General features: G+C 43.0%; 1 protein-coding gene across 1 annotated transcript; it reads right to left on the reverse strand.

Annotated features, from left to right (window-relative positions):
- Window positions 1–728: 728 nt before the first annotated feature.
- Window positions 729–13,983, reverse strand: OLFML1 (olfactomedin like 1). Its single transcript, XM_037899869.2, has 3 exons — window positions 11,770–13,983; window positions 8,688–8,976; window positions 729–2,982 (listed from the first exon to the last, which is right to left on the reverse strand). Exons 1-3 carry the CDS (start codon window positions 11,893–11,895, stop codon window positions 2,204–2,206), a joined length of 1,194 nt encoding a protein of 397 aa, XP_037755797.1. The 5' UTR covers window positions 11,896–13,983; the 3' UTR covers window positions 729–2,203.
- Window positions 13,984–17,593: the final 3,610 nt, after the last annotated feature.

The following is a 17,593-nucleotide window of genomic DNA, read 5'->3' on the forward strand; positions in this document are numbered from 1 at the left end:
CTCACCAATAAAAGATATTACCTCACCCACATTGCCCATTGTCACGCAGAAGTGAGAAACAGTTTCCTTAGTCCAAGCACAATATTGTCTCCTGTTTGTATTTGGCTTAGTATTGGGGTATAAGATTATGGAGTTTCTTTGCTAAAATATATCAGCTTGGACCTAGTTGTAACTAACTAGCTTGTATTCTTTTGGTTGTATTTTCTTTTTAACATCATTCCCTGATGTTTGGCTGTTCTGTTGAGGTTATTTTTAGAAAGCAACAACAGCTCTTTACTCTTAAAGAACAAAATGTGATTATTCTGTGGATTCAATGAAGTATGGCTTTTTCCACATCAGTTTATTTTATTAAACTATAATGCACATATTCTTAAAATCCAAAAACTGAAGCTGCTACTTGTGTATTACAGATATAGGTATAGGGAGGATATTTAGCTTTTTGTTTTAATTCTGAACAAATATACCATTGGAATTTATCGGTAGGTCATAAAGCCAGTCCACATTAATGTTATACCCTCACCTGGAATACTGTGTTGATTCTGGTGACCCGTTTCTTAAAATACATTGCAGAATTAGAGTGTGTGCAGATATAGTGGACAAGAATGGTTAGAGGTATGGGAAAACTCTCAAAAAGCGAGTAAGAAATATTGGGATTATTTACTTCAGGAAGGTGACAAATCAGAGGGGACATGATAACAGTATACAAAATAATGAATGGTCTACAGAAGGTAGATCGGGAACTTTTATTCAATCTGTCTGATAACATAAGAGTAATGGCACATTCAATAAAACTGAAAGACAGCAAACTCAGAACTGATAAAAGGAAATATTTCTTCACATAAAGCATATTTAGACTCTGGAACTCATTGCTACAGGAAGTCATTGAGGCCAGGAGCTTAGCAGGATTAAAAAAGAATTGAACATTTATATGGATAAATCTTGTTTACTCACAGAACAGATGCAGCATGGACAGTGGCAGGGCATGTTTCCCCACATCAGTCTCAGTGATTAATGTACTTCATCCCTAAACTTGAGACAACTGCCCCAGCTTTCCATTGGGTGAAAGGGAAGTTCAGTCCCTGAAACCTATTCCGGGAAAAAACTATTCTGTCCCTGACGTCTCTGCTTTGATTTTCAATGTGGGGCAGTAATAGTAGTTTTGGGGTCTGTACTCATAATGGGTAACAATATTTGGTCATTACCAATTAAATCTGGATGTGAAAATACATACATGTACATTTGAAATGAATCTAGGAACTGCCTCATTGGATCAGATCAATGGTCCATCTCATTCAGCAACTCCTCTCTGATAGCAGTCGGTACCGGATGCTTCTAAGGAAGGTGTAAGAAGCCTTGAATTGGGCAAATGGTGCCTCCAGATAAAAATTTCCGTCTAAGCCCCAGTAGTAGAGGTTGCTTTATTTCCTGAAGCATAGGATTTGTATCTCTCTCAGAACTCTTTGTTGTTTTTCAATATTTACTTTTACAACTCTGGATATTCTTGTTCAGTGCTGTCTACCTGTACCTGTCACAAATACAAAGGCCTCAGTTCAGCAGTGCACTTAAGCCCATGCTTAACTTTGAGCATGTGCTTAAAGTTCAGTTGAAGTCAGTGAGACTTAAGAGGTGCATAAGTGCATTGATGGGCCTAAGCAGGTGCTTAAAGTTAAAATGTGCTTAGGAGCTATGCTGAATCAAGGCCCTACACTCGAAAAAAAATTAACAGGATGACCTTGGGAGTATTTAGTACAGGGCAAATCCTTCAGGCCTTACTCATTACTTATACTAAACTGACTGAGGTGAATATAAGGATTTTTCTCAAATATGTGTTTTGTACAGAGCCTGGTGTTGCATTGAATGGGATTACACCATGTATGGGAGTGAAAACTCTGTTGGTCTAATTCCCTGATGGTGTAAACTGGCACAGTTTCACTAACTTTTTAATAGAACCATATCAATTTACAGCAGAAGAGAATTTATCTCTGTGAGTTTGAACTTGTGGAAGTTTCCTTCCAAATTCATCCAATTGGGGGCAATCAGTGTAATGGAGAGGAGGTGTTTCAGCTCCCAATACATAATATAAAAAGCATCTATGAGCAAATGGAAAAGCCAGGGGAGTTCCGTGATGGTAACTGAGAAGAGAACTTGGGTCATTGACTTTAAGCGTATTTTAATATTCATCTTTGAAAAGTTCCTAAAGATCTTAAACTTTTTGCTTTGTTTGAAGTTTGTAAAGGATCTGGGATCCATTAGCCCAGGCAAATAGCTGCTTTTCTTTGGGGTTATAATGTATCATGGAATGGCTACGCTGACGTTTGGGGAAAGGTAACATGCGGATTTCATAAGCATTTATAGTGTCTAAGACATCGTACACACATCCTATCCGAGATGTGCCTCCACTAGGAGAGTTGTACACAACATAGAGGGTGCCGCACATTAGAAAAGCTGCTTCAGCATTCTTGCTGTTGCATGATGTGTCCCAGGTATGCTCCACAGTCATAGTCATATGGTTGATTTTAGTGATGACAAGATTTCCACTCGTGTCTGGCTCTGCATGGATTGCCCACAGCCCTTGTTCATCAATAGCAAGATCTATTTTAGTATCAGGAAACAGTTCATAGGCAGGAATCTGTCCAGCACCTGGCAGGAGCATTCTGTCAGTTACCTTTCTTCTCTGGATGTTATATTTAACTATCTCATTTAAGGAGCCATATCTGTGATAAAACAGGAAACCATTATATATAACGTGGCCAGTTCCCTGCCAGGAAGATGGCAAGTTAACTCTCCGTGGTGTTAGCTTATGATTCATTTCTGAGAATGCCCGAATATTTGCAAATTCCAAAATAACATTATTCTTGGATCCACTTAAGAAATAAATCTTCAGATGGTCTTTGCCTGGATCTGTCATCCAAGAGCCATGCGTATCTCCAGTCTTCTTAACTATCTTTAGGGACTTGATACCTGCAAGCATGCTGTCACAGCCTGTAAGGAAACAATCCAAATATAAAGGATTATAAAATTAGAATGACTGTGAATCCTCTTATTGTTCCCTCTCTTGAATTCTTAGTCCCTTCATCCATTGATTAGAGTATGTCCAAAATGTCTGTAAATGTGGCAACAAAATTGCTGTGTTAAGTAGTCACCAAACTCTTTTCATATTGTAAAACCAGGTGTGAAAGTAACTTAAGGGACTTACCAGTATGCAGGGCGGCTAGGGTCCTGAGCAAGGTCGGGGGTGGCTCAACCGGAAGGTGCGGGGCCTCGGGCAGAAGAAGCAGGACTGAGGCCAGACTCCCCAAGCCAGGCCTTCAGTGCTGGGCGGCGATTTAAAGGGTCCGGGGCTTCCGGCCACTGCTAGCTCTAACTCAGGGCTCCAGCAGTGATTTAAAGGGCTGGAGCCCCGGAGCCCTTTAAATCGCCCCAGGCCCTTTAAATCACTACCAGAGCCTCATGGTAGCGGCAGCGCCTGGGAGCCCGAGGGCTCCAGTGGCGATTTAAAGGGCTCAGGCTCCAACCGCTGCTGCGGTAGCAGCGGCCAGGAACCCCTGTCCCTTTAAATCACCGCTGGAGCCCCATTGTAGTGGTAGCGGTGGACGGGAGCCCCAGGGCTCTGGCAGCGATTTAAAGGGCCAGGGGCTCCAGCCGCTGCCGGGAGCCCTGGGCCCTTTTAAATTGCCAGGCTCTAGGAAGCTTCCCCTTTTGGCCCCCCTCATCAGCAGCCCTGCTGGTACGGTCGGCTGTGTACCGGCTCTTATTGGTACGCCGTACCATACTGTACTGGCTTGCTTTCACCTCTGCGTAGAATCAACATCTTAGGCAATGAGTTTCCATGGCAGATCTTCAACTACATACATGGAGCCAAATTCTGCTCTGTTACCCAAACAGCATTGCATTATTGTAACTGAGGGGAGACACAGAGCAGCACCTTCGATTCTTCTCTCATTCATACCGGGTGTGTGTGTTTTACACAGGTGTGTGTGTGTGTTTTACACAGGTGTGTCTGCATTCACTGTAGTGAGGTTACTCCTGGTTTACACCAGCACGAGAGAAGAATCAAGTCCTTTATTTATAAAAGACCTACTGGTTAAAGTCTGACCTATTGAATTTTAACATACTATCTCAGGGGCTCACTCCTACCCTCTGCCACCCCCCCCCCCCATAACATAACAGCCTTAGCAAGAAACACAGCATCCTAATATGAACCCAGAATATAAAGATCCCAATTCTCGGTTTTGTTCTGGCCCATTTTCACCACTCCTGCAACATAAAAGAGCCAGAAATCAGCCAGATCCCAAAGTCAGGATCTCTCTGGCTTTGGGGCATGCCATGGGTGGTGTAGGACCATCAAAACAACAGCTCCATGTCACCATAACTCAGGTTAGAGGCATGTCATGGGACTAGGACTGTGTGGCTGCCATAGTGACGTAGTCATATACACCAGTGCGAAGTGAGTGCTAAATGTTATTATCAGAATAAGTAGGTAATTCGGAGTTGGTAGCATTGTACACCCACTTTGCACAGATATTAACAGCTCTACCAGGTGCAAGGCAATGGAGAATCATGCCCAGGGAACTCTCAATCTTTATCAACTGCCTATTCCTTCCAGCAAACATGTTATTACAATGTATATGAGAGGAGTAAACAGCTTGCTTGCCAAAGGCAATAACAATACCTGCCTCTGGAAATTTCCACTACATGCATCCGACAAAGTGGGTATTCACCCACGAAAATTTATGCTCCAATACATCTGTTAGTCTATAAGGTGCCACAGGACTCTTTGCCGCTTTAACAAATTAGAAGAGACACTACTTGACGGTTAAAGAATGTCTTTTAATAAAGTGCAGCCTTCTTAACCAAACAGGACAAACAAGCCCCTAAGGCAGCAAGTTCTGGCAGTAGATGAAATGGAGAAGACAAAAGCAAACTCCGTTGCATCATCAGCCTCCTCTCTTTTTACTTGGTCCAAATGCATTGAAGTCAATAGAAATACTCACATTGCTTCCAGAAAGCAACCCTTTTTTGCACTTCTGGATACAGATACCTCCTACATATACACTTTGGTTACTGCAGCCAAAATGAAGGACTGGAGACGCCTCTACTGCCCCAGGATACTTCCAAATCTTACCCCCATCAGTCGCAGAAGGCAGTTTGATGGCTAATCTGCAGGAATGCCATATCCCATTCCCAGCCAAGGCAGAGTTGGAAGATCAACCCCTCTTCCTGCACAATCAGTGAGTGTCTGAACGTATTCAAACCAAACACAATCACCTTGGACTGATACCGTGCCCCTTATGGTGAAGTGGCAGCTCTGCTGTTGTTAAGGTTAAGAGTCACTTACTGTTTAACAGATGACTTTATCTAAGTGCTCTAAAAGCCACATGCTTACTAGTTTCCCCACTGATTTCAGTGGAACCAGGATTTGGTCCTCAATGACTACAATTAAACATAGCAATGAACTCATGGCTCTGCTTTTAAATAGTGGTGTCAGCTAAGAATTACCACAAGCAGCAGTAAATGTATTCCACAGACAGCTAAAAACCTAGGCAGCAAGACCTTAAACACTTGCAAACAATGCTGTAAAATCTGGAAATGGATAATGGACCTGTTAATATGATGTGGTTAACGATGATGGCTAGTATATATGAATGTGTAACTATCAATAACAACTTTTCAACATCTGGAAAGACTCAAGGGCAGGTAATTTTACCCTAGTTACTTTTAGAAAGAAACAATTTTCAGTGTCTTTACCGTGAGACGTTTTAAAAAACATCCAGTTTATTTTTTTACTGCATGTCAAAGGAAGTGCCTGAATCATCAAACAAGCTTAGATCTAGAAAGGAACAGACCTTGAAATTCAGAGAACTGTAGACTGGTATAGGAGTAGGCTTTGTAAACAGGGTGAGAAGAATAGTAGTATCATTATTACCACCTGCTTTAACCCTTTGACAGCATGTTGACAAAGATTAAGAGAGCAGATTCTTAGCTGATGTCATTTGATTTAGCTCCACTGAAGTCAAATATACACCACTTTAGGATCTGCCCTGAAGCTTTTTTAAAAGGTTCTGATTCCAATTTTTAAATTTTCTGTTATGTGTTTCTGATTTCACACTGCTTCTGACTGGAAATAAAATAGACCACCTAAAATGTCCATACTGTATATAATTAGTGAATTTCATAGTGGCGAGATACTATTTAAAGATGCAGTTTAAGAGGATAAGGGCTTTTAATAAAACATAAAATGTATATGTACTTCGTATTATATTACATATTAGAACATGGTGGGTGAGATTCTGTGGCCTGCATTGTGGAGGAGGTCAGACTAGATGATCATAATGGTCCCTCCTGACCTTAATATCTATGAATCTATTTACATGCTGAATTTGCAAATTCAAAACTATTTCCCCATGTTTACGCCTCCCCACACACACACACACTGTTCCTCAGACGTTCTTGTCAACTGCTGGAAATGGCCCACCTTGATTATCACTACAAAAGGTTTTCTCCCCTCAAACCTCCCCCCCTCTCCCCCCGCACTCTCCTGCTGGTATTAGCTCATCTTAAGTGATCACTCTCCTTACAGTGTGTATGATAACACCCATTGTTTCATGTTCTCTGTGTATATAAATCTCCCCACTGTATTTTCCACTGAATGCATCCGATGAAGTGAGCTGTAGCTCACGAAAGCTTATGCTCAAATAAATTTGTTAGTCTCTAAGGTGCCACAAGTACTTCTTTTCTTTTTGCGAATACAGACTAACACTGCTGCTACTCTGAAATTCAAAACTGAATTTTGCTTGCAGCTAAGTCACTTACTGTGTGACCTTGATAGAGAATTACAGAGAATATTAAAATTTATGGAAAATTTACCAGTAGATTAAGTAATTTCAGTGTCTATTGAATTATCCTTAGGGTTGAGGCTATGACTCAAAAAAATGTAAGCCACTTAATTAGTTGGCACAGCATCAACCAACTGTGAGACACTGTTTTTCCTGGAATGTCGCTGTGACAGATACTGTGGACATGTGGAATATCTAAAGACTATTGTGTCTAGTTTATAAATGTTATATGTATTTTATGGACTAGGGATGGTATTCTGGGTCCATATGGGAGCTAAAGAGTTTCAAGGAACTAAAATCATTGGAGAGTAATTAATGCAACGTCCTGGACAGGTAACAGGTTTGGAGAAACTTCCCTGAGGGAATTGCATAGACTGGTTTAACCAGATCCATAAGCCTGACAAACAAAGAACCCAGAGCTCTATAAAATGACCACTGGACACAGGGACAGGGATCAATCCATGAAGTATGTAATATGTCGAATGTATATTTTAGGTGTGGGGAAATGTGAAAAGATGCCTGCTTGTCTGGGAAGGAAAGAGAACAGTTAGGTGAAAAGCTGACCCAGCAATTTGATCAGGTAAACAACTGGGTTAGCAAACTAATCTTAATGCTAGGCAGAAAAGGTGTTTATACAATATATCGGGGTGGCCAACAGGTGGCTCCGGAGCCGCATGCAGCTCTTCAGAAGACAATATGGGGCTCCTGCTAGGAGCCGACTCTGGGGAAAAAATGGTGGGTGCTCAGCACCTACCAGCAGCCCTATTAGCCTGCTCCCTCCCACAGCGCCTCCCGCCCGCCAGCAGCCCCCCCAATCAGTGCCTCTTCCTCCCTTCCCCTGCGTCCTGCCCATTGCGATCAGCTGTTTTGCGGCCTTCAGGAGGCTCTGGGGGAAATTATGGGGAAGGTATATGATGGGGAAGGGCGGAGGAGTGAGGACGTGGCGTGCAACCTCCCTCCCTCCCCTAGCGCCTCCCGCCCGCCATGATCAGCTGTGTTGCGGTGTTGAGGAGGCTCTGCGGGGGAGAGGGGAAGGAGCAAGGATGTGGTGCACAACCCCCCTCCTTCCCCAGCGCCGTCTCCTCTCTCCCTGTGCCTCCCGCTCGCCGCTGGGCTGGCCCCCATGCTCTGCAGGAGTGAGGCCTGCTGCCTGCACCTCCCACCAGACTGGCAGCTTCAGGCTGCATCACCCACCTCCTGCCCAGCTGGCCAGGTGGGGCTCCAGCCATGGGCTCGCCCACACTCACCCCCTCTCTGGTAGCCCAGGCCCGCCAGCTTGCGGTAGTCTAATGATGACCACTGACAATGAGGCCCTTAGCAGTCACCCACCTCTAAGGCTGGCCCTGCTTCTGGCCCCCTACAGATTCTGGCTGAAGCCCTGAAGCATGAGGTGCTGAACTTAATTCAGACTTACTAAGCTGATCGCAGTGAATTGCAGGAGTGTGCAGCCTAAATCCCCAGGCTGGAGGCTGAGAATCACGTCATGGTGATGATTAGAGGCTTGAGACGTAAGTGGAATACCCTTAATGAGACCAAAAAGGGGTCAGAGGTGCAGTTGTCTTGGGCATACCTTTAGTAGTTTTTTTTTTTAAATGCTTTTAATGCTCCAATTAAAGAGCTATTTCCAAAGAACCAATTTAACATGCAATTCAGTATGTATATAACAAATATTTTAATTATAGCATTTCCCTTTTCCTTTTGGTGTATTTGTTTTCTTTGTTGAAAGCTCAATATTATCACACTTAAAAAACATACACTTGTAAATATACTTTATCCACATATCAGCATAAATGTATTGACTAGAGGATTGGCCCTCTTAGATCTAAGTTTTGAAAAGTAAATAGTTCTTACTTGCATTAAGCATGAGCTTGACTTTCCTTTTTTCTTCTGCGTCTTCATTTAGCTGCTTTTCAACCAGGTCTTCATCTACTTCTACACAGGTAGTAGATTCTCTCGTTGATTCAAAATAGTCAATGTCCCTTTGTGCTCTTTCAACTCTTGTTAGCAGATGCTCCACTTCATTTTTAATCTCAGCCTTATAAACTTTCAGCCCCTCCAGGCGCGATATCATCCTCCTTGAAAAGTCTCGGAATTCTTGTACATAATCCAGGATATCTTGGTTGCATTTTTCCAGCCTGCTCTTGAATTAGAATACAGAATATATAAATATATATTTGCTTGTGTGTACGTGTGTATTTTCTATAGATAGAATCTTAATACATGGTTAGTTTATAAATACCACTGGCCCCCCTTCCCTTCCTCATTTCAAACTAATTATCGCTGGTCATTTATTAATCTGCATGAGAAAGTCACTCAAATTCATACTTGTGGTTACATATCTGTAGTCTCCCTTGCTATGAAGGGCCAGTTTCTTTGCTCTTCTTCTGTCGGCAGAGTGGAGCCCTGGTAGAACCCATTGGAGAGCAGAACAGAGTGATCACTGGTGACTCCCCTCCCTGAGGCCCCTCAGAATCCTCTCTTTAGGGTCTCTGCTGATTCTGTCTCATAAAAATGTGAAAACAGGGGCTGTTGGAGCCAGGAAGCAACCACATTTCACACACTGTTCCTTTGCTGGCCCAGCAGATATCTGATCCAGAGTTAATGCTACTTCCTCTTTCCTAGCATTTAAAATGGAAAATTGAAATTTTGACCTACAAAATCAATGTTTGCTAAGAAAGTTTGTGTCAAAATGGTCAAAATTGTGGGAGTAAAATCATGGAAGATAGAGCAATGGAATTCAGATTTGAAAGACCAGCACATCTATGCAGCTACCTCAGTATCAGTTCATCTTAGGTCAGGCCCTACCTGCCTGACCACTTCGAATGGCCCTGCCATCGGACACATTTTCAAAAGTACCTAGTGATTTACGGTGCCCAGCTGGAGTCATCATAAAAGGGGCCTCATTTTCACAAAATGCTGAGCTCCCACCTCTAAAAAGCAGCACTCTTTAAGGTGTTTCAAATTGGCCACCCAAAATCCAAGGTACCCAATATTATCAGCCACTTTTGAAATTTTAGTCCCCTTTATTTTGTCAAAACTTCGTAATAGGCTAGGTGCTGAAAAAGCTAGTGATTTTTATAGGACTTTTCATCCACAAATCTCTTTACAAAGGGGGAAACTGAGGCACAGAGAGATGTGAATTGCCCAATGGCATGCAGCAGGACAGTGGCAGAGCTGAGAATAGAACCCAGGCATCCTTGGTCCTAGTCCAGTGCTCCACCCATTAGGCCACACTGCCTTTCAGATGAGTTATTGAAAGTGTGTCAGTATCTAAGGGCAGATACACAAGAATGATAGTCCTAACTAGTTAAAACTGGGTACTCAGTTGTGGTGTTTTACACACAGGTTTCAAGCTTTTCATTGTGGGTGTTAGGTGAGCTTTTCTATGACTGAGAACAAATATACTTACAAAGGGAACCATGCAGTATGTGTTATGTGTTTCATTCTCTGAAATCTTTGGTGAGGTTTTTATAGCTCCCCACCTCATTTTATGCCAGTTATCCAAGTGCTAACTTGGATTTTTGCATATGACAAAAATCCCCACCAAGAGGCCCATCTACCTGTCTCTCCTCCTCACTACACAAAGTGCCTCCATCCATGCTCCCAAATGTCCAAAGTCTGCTTCTCCCTCCAATATCTACCCCTCCCCTTTTCTGCCCTTGCTACTGTCCACTCCTCCTTCACCTCTCCCTTAGTCTTTGTGTGTGTAAGGAAGAAAGACATTATTTTCCCCCTCCAGTTGAAATGTGAGGGGGTAGGAGATATTCACCCCCTGTCCACATTGCTTGTACAATTACACATATATCAGCTTCTATGGGTGTCCCAACATCTGCGAGAACCTTAGGATGTTAGTTGGTTTAGGGGTCTGAACCAGAGAGGATGGGAGAAACGTCTCTCTCCTATGAAGCAAAAAGGAGGAAACAGCCAGTTGAAACTTATATGATTGTCATTCTTGTGTAGGTTAGTGAAGTATTAATCCCAGCCCACCTAATGGGGACAGAACATTGGCCCAGTTCTTCACTGCTTTCTAAGGCAAAACTCCTATTGAAGCCAGTAGGAGCTCTGCATGAGCAAGGAGTGCAGGAGTGACTACTGTTAGAGCTTCTTTACAATTCTTTTATTAACACAAATTATTACCAGCCAAAGGCACAATAGCAATTTTTAGTAATTCATCCCATACAAATTCTGTCCTACTGTATATTTATCACACTGTTTAAATAAAGTATGCGTGATGGTACACTGGTATTTAGGATCTAGGAAAGAAAAACCTCTGGAATTATTTTTAACAATCTCATCTGAATTTAATTCGCAGTACTCGGTGATTTTAATTGAAGAAAGAGGACAGATACTGGAGTAGGTGGGAGCCCTGTCTGAGGGACTGTAATCTTATGAAATTTAGCAGAACCAAAACTTTTTCCAGTCTCCCAACCACATGGGGATTTTTTCAGTCTCTTGCCAAGATGCAAATACACTTAAAGTTCAACTGTAGATTGGAAGCTTACAAAGCATTTTTCTACTATCTTCTCTGCTTACTAATTCATTATTAATTTTTGTCACCAATCCTGTTGATGCCAACAGGAAATGCAGATATTCTGGAGACATACTGTGACAGCAATTTAAACATTTACACATTTTTAGCTAAATTTTATTGAAGGGATTACACAGACGCAACTGACAGCAGAACTTGGCTCTTTATAATAAAATAAAAATGATATGATATGATAAATAATACTATGATAACACAAAATAATTAAATTTACAGGTTTTAGTTATCATAACATACTTATTAAGTTTGTTTATTTGTTTTTGTTTGTTCATTATTTTACTGATGATGATTAACATATATGCATATATGTAAGAACATGCACCACCTTTCAAATATATTTGCAACAAGACAATATTCCTATGACACAATTATATAGATAACACATACCTCAAAAGATAGAAAACGCCGGTCGATGTAATGCATTAGTACTGCATCTTGCATTACATATTGGGCCTCTCCCACGATACTTGTGAAAAATGAAACTAATAAAAATCTGAGTTGCAGGATTATCATAGTCCTATGAAATCTTGTGGGGAAAAATAAGGAATTAATAATGGGAAGAAAAATCACACTAAAACTGCCCCCCCCCCCGCAGAATTAAAATCAATATAATTGCTGCGTGATACTATGATGTGAAAAAAATGGCTAAAAATACTAAAGCTGTGAGAATTAAAAGATTTAAAATGGCTGTTTAAGCTCCTTCAATCTATCATTAAAACAATAAAGTTGTGGAAAGCATTGAGCTAGATGTGTTTATTTCTAGAAGCCAAGATGAATGCTTTCCAGCTTGTGATCTTGTGATCAATCCCAGATGTTCAGTACTGAGTCACATAGAGCCTTTAGTCCAATTGTATTAAATAAAAACAAAAACAACCCTCCACCCCCACCACAGAACACTATTTAGTGCCAGATCCTTTGCGCATGTAAATCAGAGCGGCTTCACTGAAGTCAATAGAGCTATGCTGATTTGCACCAGCTGAGGTCCATAATATCTGTAGTTGTTGTTCTGAACAATCACAGTTGTTAGTGTAAAGCAATTTAAAACAACTTCTTCACTTTCAGTGTTTATCTGGGTACATATGTCTGTCTGTACTAGGTTAGAAAAATGAAAAATATTAAGGTGTTCTTCTCTCATTTATCTATCTTAGGGTTTTATACTATCAACATAATATCCAAGCACCTTCCCACATAAAATGAGTAGAAGCAGCAGAGTCCCTTGTGGATTTAATGGAGTTTCTGGCACTTCTCCCTTTTGCCCCTACTTGAGGCAAGGTTTTTGGTTTTCATTTTTCAAAAGAAATACTAATTTTAAGTGGTATTTGTTCTAGGTCTTTTTGGTCTTTTCTTTGAGTAGAAGGGGGTGCATATGCATATCCAGAACCCTTTGACCAAAGGGATATGGCCGAATGGACAGTGGGAAGTTACGTCCTAGGCATCAGACATTTCCCCTTCTATTTGAACCCAAACACCACATCTGTACTGTTGTTTCCTGGAATTCAGCACATCTTAACATTTTGTCAGCATCCTTCTCTACAGTTTACTCTCACACCCACACAAGCTCTCCCTTTGTGCTCTCTCTAGCATGAGTGTAAGCATATGAGCATTGATTCAATGCATGAAAATGTGTCACAGCATGCAGAATTTACCCTTTGACCTCATTTCCCTGACTGCCGTGAGGTACAACTTTGCATTATTTATGACAAGAATTCAGAGTCCACTGGCAAAAAGTGATTTTTTTATATTCCTTTATGCTAATGGAAAACAAACCAGTTTGCCAGTTTCCATTTATGTGGAATAGTCAGTGATGTGCAGCCAGCCTGACTGAATACCCCCTCCCCAACTCTCATTTAATCTCACAGCAGGCTGAGCTACTTCTTGGGGAGATGAAAACAAACAACATTGTCTTGTTGGACTCTGGAACTGATAGGAGGACACCCTGGATGTGTCCTCCAGGCATACAGAAAAACATGCAGCTGTGAAGGAAGCACTAGGTCATCTCCTTTGATTGGGAGTGCTGGAGTAGTTCTGTGGTGTATACTCTTTTTTCTTGCCTCCCAAAGTATGGTAAAAACAGAACACGATTGGATGATAAAGTATTACTGCGGGATTGGGGGGCAGGGTGGAAAAGTGGTGTATGCCACATTCCTCTCCACCAGTGGGGACAGAGACCATTGAGCATGGGGCTGTAAGCCTGCAGGGTTTCTGAGTGTCATAACCATCCTAATAGCTTTAAGGAAGCCATCAGCAAATGAATTATATGTGGCAAAATAGGTCACTTTCACCCACTGGTGCACGAAGAAATTCAGCTCATCTATAGAAGTGAAGATCCACTACATCATGGACTTCCCGCAAGTTGGAACATCCTTGGATCTCTGTGATAGCTCCAGGGAGGTGCAGATTATGACCATCAGCACTGCCCTAGACCTAAATAACAGTAGAAGCTTGACATTGTACTTTCTTGGGTTTTGTTTCACATTTACTCACAAGTTGACATATCCTCCAAATATTAAAAAATGGCCCCCTTAGAAGTACTGAATATCATAGTGGAGCTGCTGATTGAACCGCTCACCCACATGCATACTTATTTTCTCTCCTCAGAAGTGGTGTTTTTAATAGCTATAACCTCAGCCATTATCTGAATGAGGTGCTCTGTCAATGAAGAAATAGTTGTACTTTCCACAATGACAGAATGGTGCTGCAGACTTCTCCAGAGTTTATTCCAAGATGTACACTCTCTTTTGTGCTATTTGGAACACCTTTCATCAGTCTCAAGGCATCGTTCTGTCTTCTTTATGTATGAATGCCCAAAGGAGGTAAAATAGCATAAGCTTGATGTTAGGAAAGCATTAGCTCCATACTTAAAACAGAGTTCAAGATGTCCTCTCTTTGTTTCCCTGTATCCCAGACACAGGAGCAAAAGAGTTTCAAAGTACACCATTAGAAACTGGGTAAGGTCCTGCATAGTTAAAGAATGCTGTAAAAGAAACTGAGTTGTCCAGTGCCTTCTGGCATTATTGCTCCAGGTTTACCTAAAAATCAGCAGCAGCTGAAAGCGTAGGAGCTTTGGCGGGAGAGATTTGCAAGGCAGCCACTTAGTCATCACTTTGTACTTTCGCTAAATGAGATAAACTCAAACTCATCAAATGTAACATTCAGCAGGAGGATTCTCCAGGCTGTGACTGAGGACTGAGCTTTGGGGGTTTTTTCTTTTATTTTTCTACATGATGGGATACTGTACTTCCTTTTGGCTACTCTATACTCCTGCTGTGTATTTATATTGTAGGGGCCTAGAGGTTCCACTCAGAGCCTGGTGCCCTTTTGGGCTAGAGCTATAAAGACACAGGACTGACGGTCCATGCCCCACAGAGCATTTATTATTTTTTGTGACTCACTCTTGGAAGGGGTTCTGCTGTGATAGCTACACCTGCTTATAAGGATAGGCAGATGGGGCACTGGAAGAGAAAAAGGAACAGTGACCTACCTGCTTATTCCTATTCTTTGAAAGGATGTGCCCACCCATCTACACCTCTGTCTTCAAGGTGGGGGAAGGAGTAGTGCATTTTTCTTGTCTATGCTTTTTCCTCACAGCACGTATCACATCTTTTTCTTCATCATTTGCGGTCATCTTTATTGTATCAACTGTTCAGATTTTGTGAGGGATATGTAGGTGTTTTCAGCCCTGTATTTGCATTTATAGTTTTGGCTCCAGATATTGAAGATTTTTTTGTTTTTAAACCTACTATACAAATCAATTGAGTGAGAATACCTGGCTTTGGAGAAATCGGGCCGCATTTTCCATGGTGTCACTCCAGTTTTACACCAGATTAGCTACATTCATTTATATGGAGTTACACTGAAGTAGTGCAGTAGTGAATCAGACCTACTGGTTCCTCTTTGAGGTTACTCACTGCTGTGCTGCCATAGCTCAGAGGGTCCCTCCTCTGATGACTGGTGGACACATCGTTTCAAAGAACAGAAATGAACAGGCATGTACAAGCTTATTTCTTACATCACATTAGTCTTTTTGCTTCATTTTGTTATTCTCGATGTTGCGAAATCCAATAGGAAAATGGTATATCACGCACCCTGGTTTTAGTGTCAAAACCCCTCATTAGGCACAACTTCAGACACCTGGCCAAGTTGGCTGATACTCCCATTCTCTCTGCTTCCAAACAGGGCACATGCATAAGGTCACATCTTTCCTGCCATCTAGTCTGACCTATGACAGATCTACAGTTTTCTCCAAAAGCCTTTGTTGATGCTATATATACAGGGCAGTGATTTTTATCTCAGGATTAGTGAACAGAAAACACTAGAGGTTTCATCTGATTTGCAGCTTCCTACATTAATTCCATGTGTTTTAAAGCACTAAATATGTACAAATTAAAATCACTCTGCTATTAAGCCTGAGGAAAACATGGAATTATCTTTGTAATGTATCAGTGCTTTAGTTCTTTGTTTTTCCCATTTCATGATGATTAATCAAATGTAGTTACGATAAGCAAGGTAAAGAGTAGAGAAATAACTGGAATTATACACACAAACACACAATTTTGTTTATGGTTGCAGTGCAGATGGATCCTGAGAGCTTTGAATTTATGTATTCAGAGTAATCGAATACAGTAATACGTCTTCAGCTCTGATGAGCCATAATAGCATTCGGTATTACTAATATGTAAAGCGTATCATTCTTTACCTTCTTGCTAATCTTGTTCAGATTCCTGTGTGTTTACTTTTCTTGCACTTCATAGGAACAATAAGGGACTGCTTCACATGTTTGGTGGGATTACATGCATGACAATGATCTCCAGTGACAATCAACTAATGGGGTCCAGTCTGTGTCTGACATTTAAGGGTTCTATTGCTATTTGAGAGCAAATTTCAGTGGCATGCACAGCACTACATGTGGTCACTCTTTCATTACATTAGTGCCATCAGTACTAGCCACCACCTGATGAGCCACTTTTTATCGTGATCAAAAAATAAATCCTTGTAATTCCTATCCTGCCTCAGAAAAACCTGAGTTTGGCAGTTTGCACTTTGGCCCTCAGACAATGGGATTTGCATTGCTGCAAAAATGTAAACATCAGAATGTAATTTTAAATCCATACTTGAAGGCAAACACAAGATATCAGAGTTATATTCACAAGGGACCAGGGCCAGATTTACACCTTATGTGCCTCCAGGCACAGCATTTTCAGCACCCCTCCTCCCTCCCCATGTGGCTCTGCCTGGAGCCCCCTCACCATGTGGCCCAGCTTAGGTTTGCCAGGCGTCCGGTGTTTGACCAGAATGCCTGGTCAAAAAGGGACCCTGGCAGCTCCGGTCGGCACCGCCGACCTGGCTGTTAAAAGTCCGGTCAGTGGCACAATGAGGGGCCCAGGGCTAAGGCAGGGTCCCTGCCTGGCCTAGCTCTGCACGGCTCCCGGAAGTGGCTGCCAGGTCCCTGCAGCCCCTAGACTCATGGGCAGCCAGGGAAGCTCCATGCACTGCTCCCGCCCTGAGTGCCGGCTCCACAGCTCCCTTGGCTGGGAACTGCGACCAATGGGAGCTGCAGGGACAGTGCCTGTGGGCGCGAGAGCAGCACACGGAGCCTCCCTGGCTGCCCATGCATCTAGGGGCTGCAGGGACCTTGCGGCCACTTCCCAGGAGCTGCAGTAAGCGCCACCGGGACCCTGAACCCCTCATCCCCTCCCGCACCCCAACTCCCTGCCCCAGCCTGGAGTCCCCTCCCCCACCCAAACTCCCTCCTAGAGCCCACACCCACCCACACTCCAACCCCCTGCCACAGGCCCCTCCTGCACCCCAAATCCCTCATCCCCTGGCCCACCCCAGCTGGAGCCCTCACCCCCTCCCACACCCAAACTCCCTGCCCCAGCCTGGGGTCCCCTCCCACACCCAAACTCCCTCCCGGAGCCTGCACCCCCACCAACACCATGCCCCAGCCCCCTCCTGCACCCCAAATCCCTCATCCCCACAGCCCACACCCCCAGCCGGAGCCCTCAGCCCCCCCTGCATTCCAACCCCCAGCCCCAGCCCGGTGAAAGTGAGTGAGGGTGGGGGAGAGCGAGCGACGGGGGAGGGGGGGATGGAGCGAATGGGGGCAGGGCCTTGGAGAAGGGGCAGGAGTGTTCGGTTTTGTGCAATTAGAAAGTTGGCAACCCTTGTCCCCATGTGGCCCTGTGTCCCCCAGCAGCTCGGTGTGTCCCAC

Source organism: Chelonia mydas, chromosome 6, assembly GCF_015237465.2.
Source record: "Chelonia mydas isolate rCheMyd1 chromosome 6, rCheMyd1.pri.v2, whole genome shotgun sequence".
NCBI classification, from domain to species: Eukaryota; Metazoa; Chordata; order Testudines; family Cheloniidae; genus Chelonia; species Chelonia mydas.

Bases quoted from the DNA above. Each gene is read 5' to 3' on its own strand.
- OLFML1 (XM_037899869.2), bottom strand. From the start codon at position 11,895: ATGATAATCCTGCAACTCAGATTTTTATTAGTTTCATTTTTCACAAGT. The intron at 8,977-11,769 runs GTATGTGTTATC...TTCTAATTCAAG, and splicing joins GGCGTTTTCTATCTTTTGAG to AGCAGGCTGGAAAAATGCAA. The intron at 2,983-8,687 runs GTAAGAACTATT...GTTTCCTTACAG, and splicing joins CAAGCTCATGCTTAATGCAA to GCTGTGACAGCATGCTTGCA.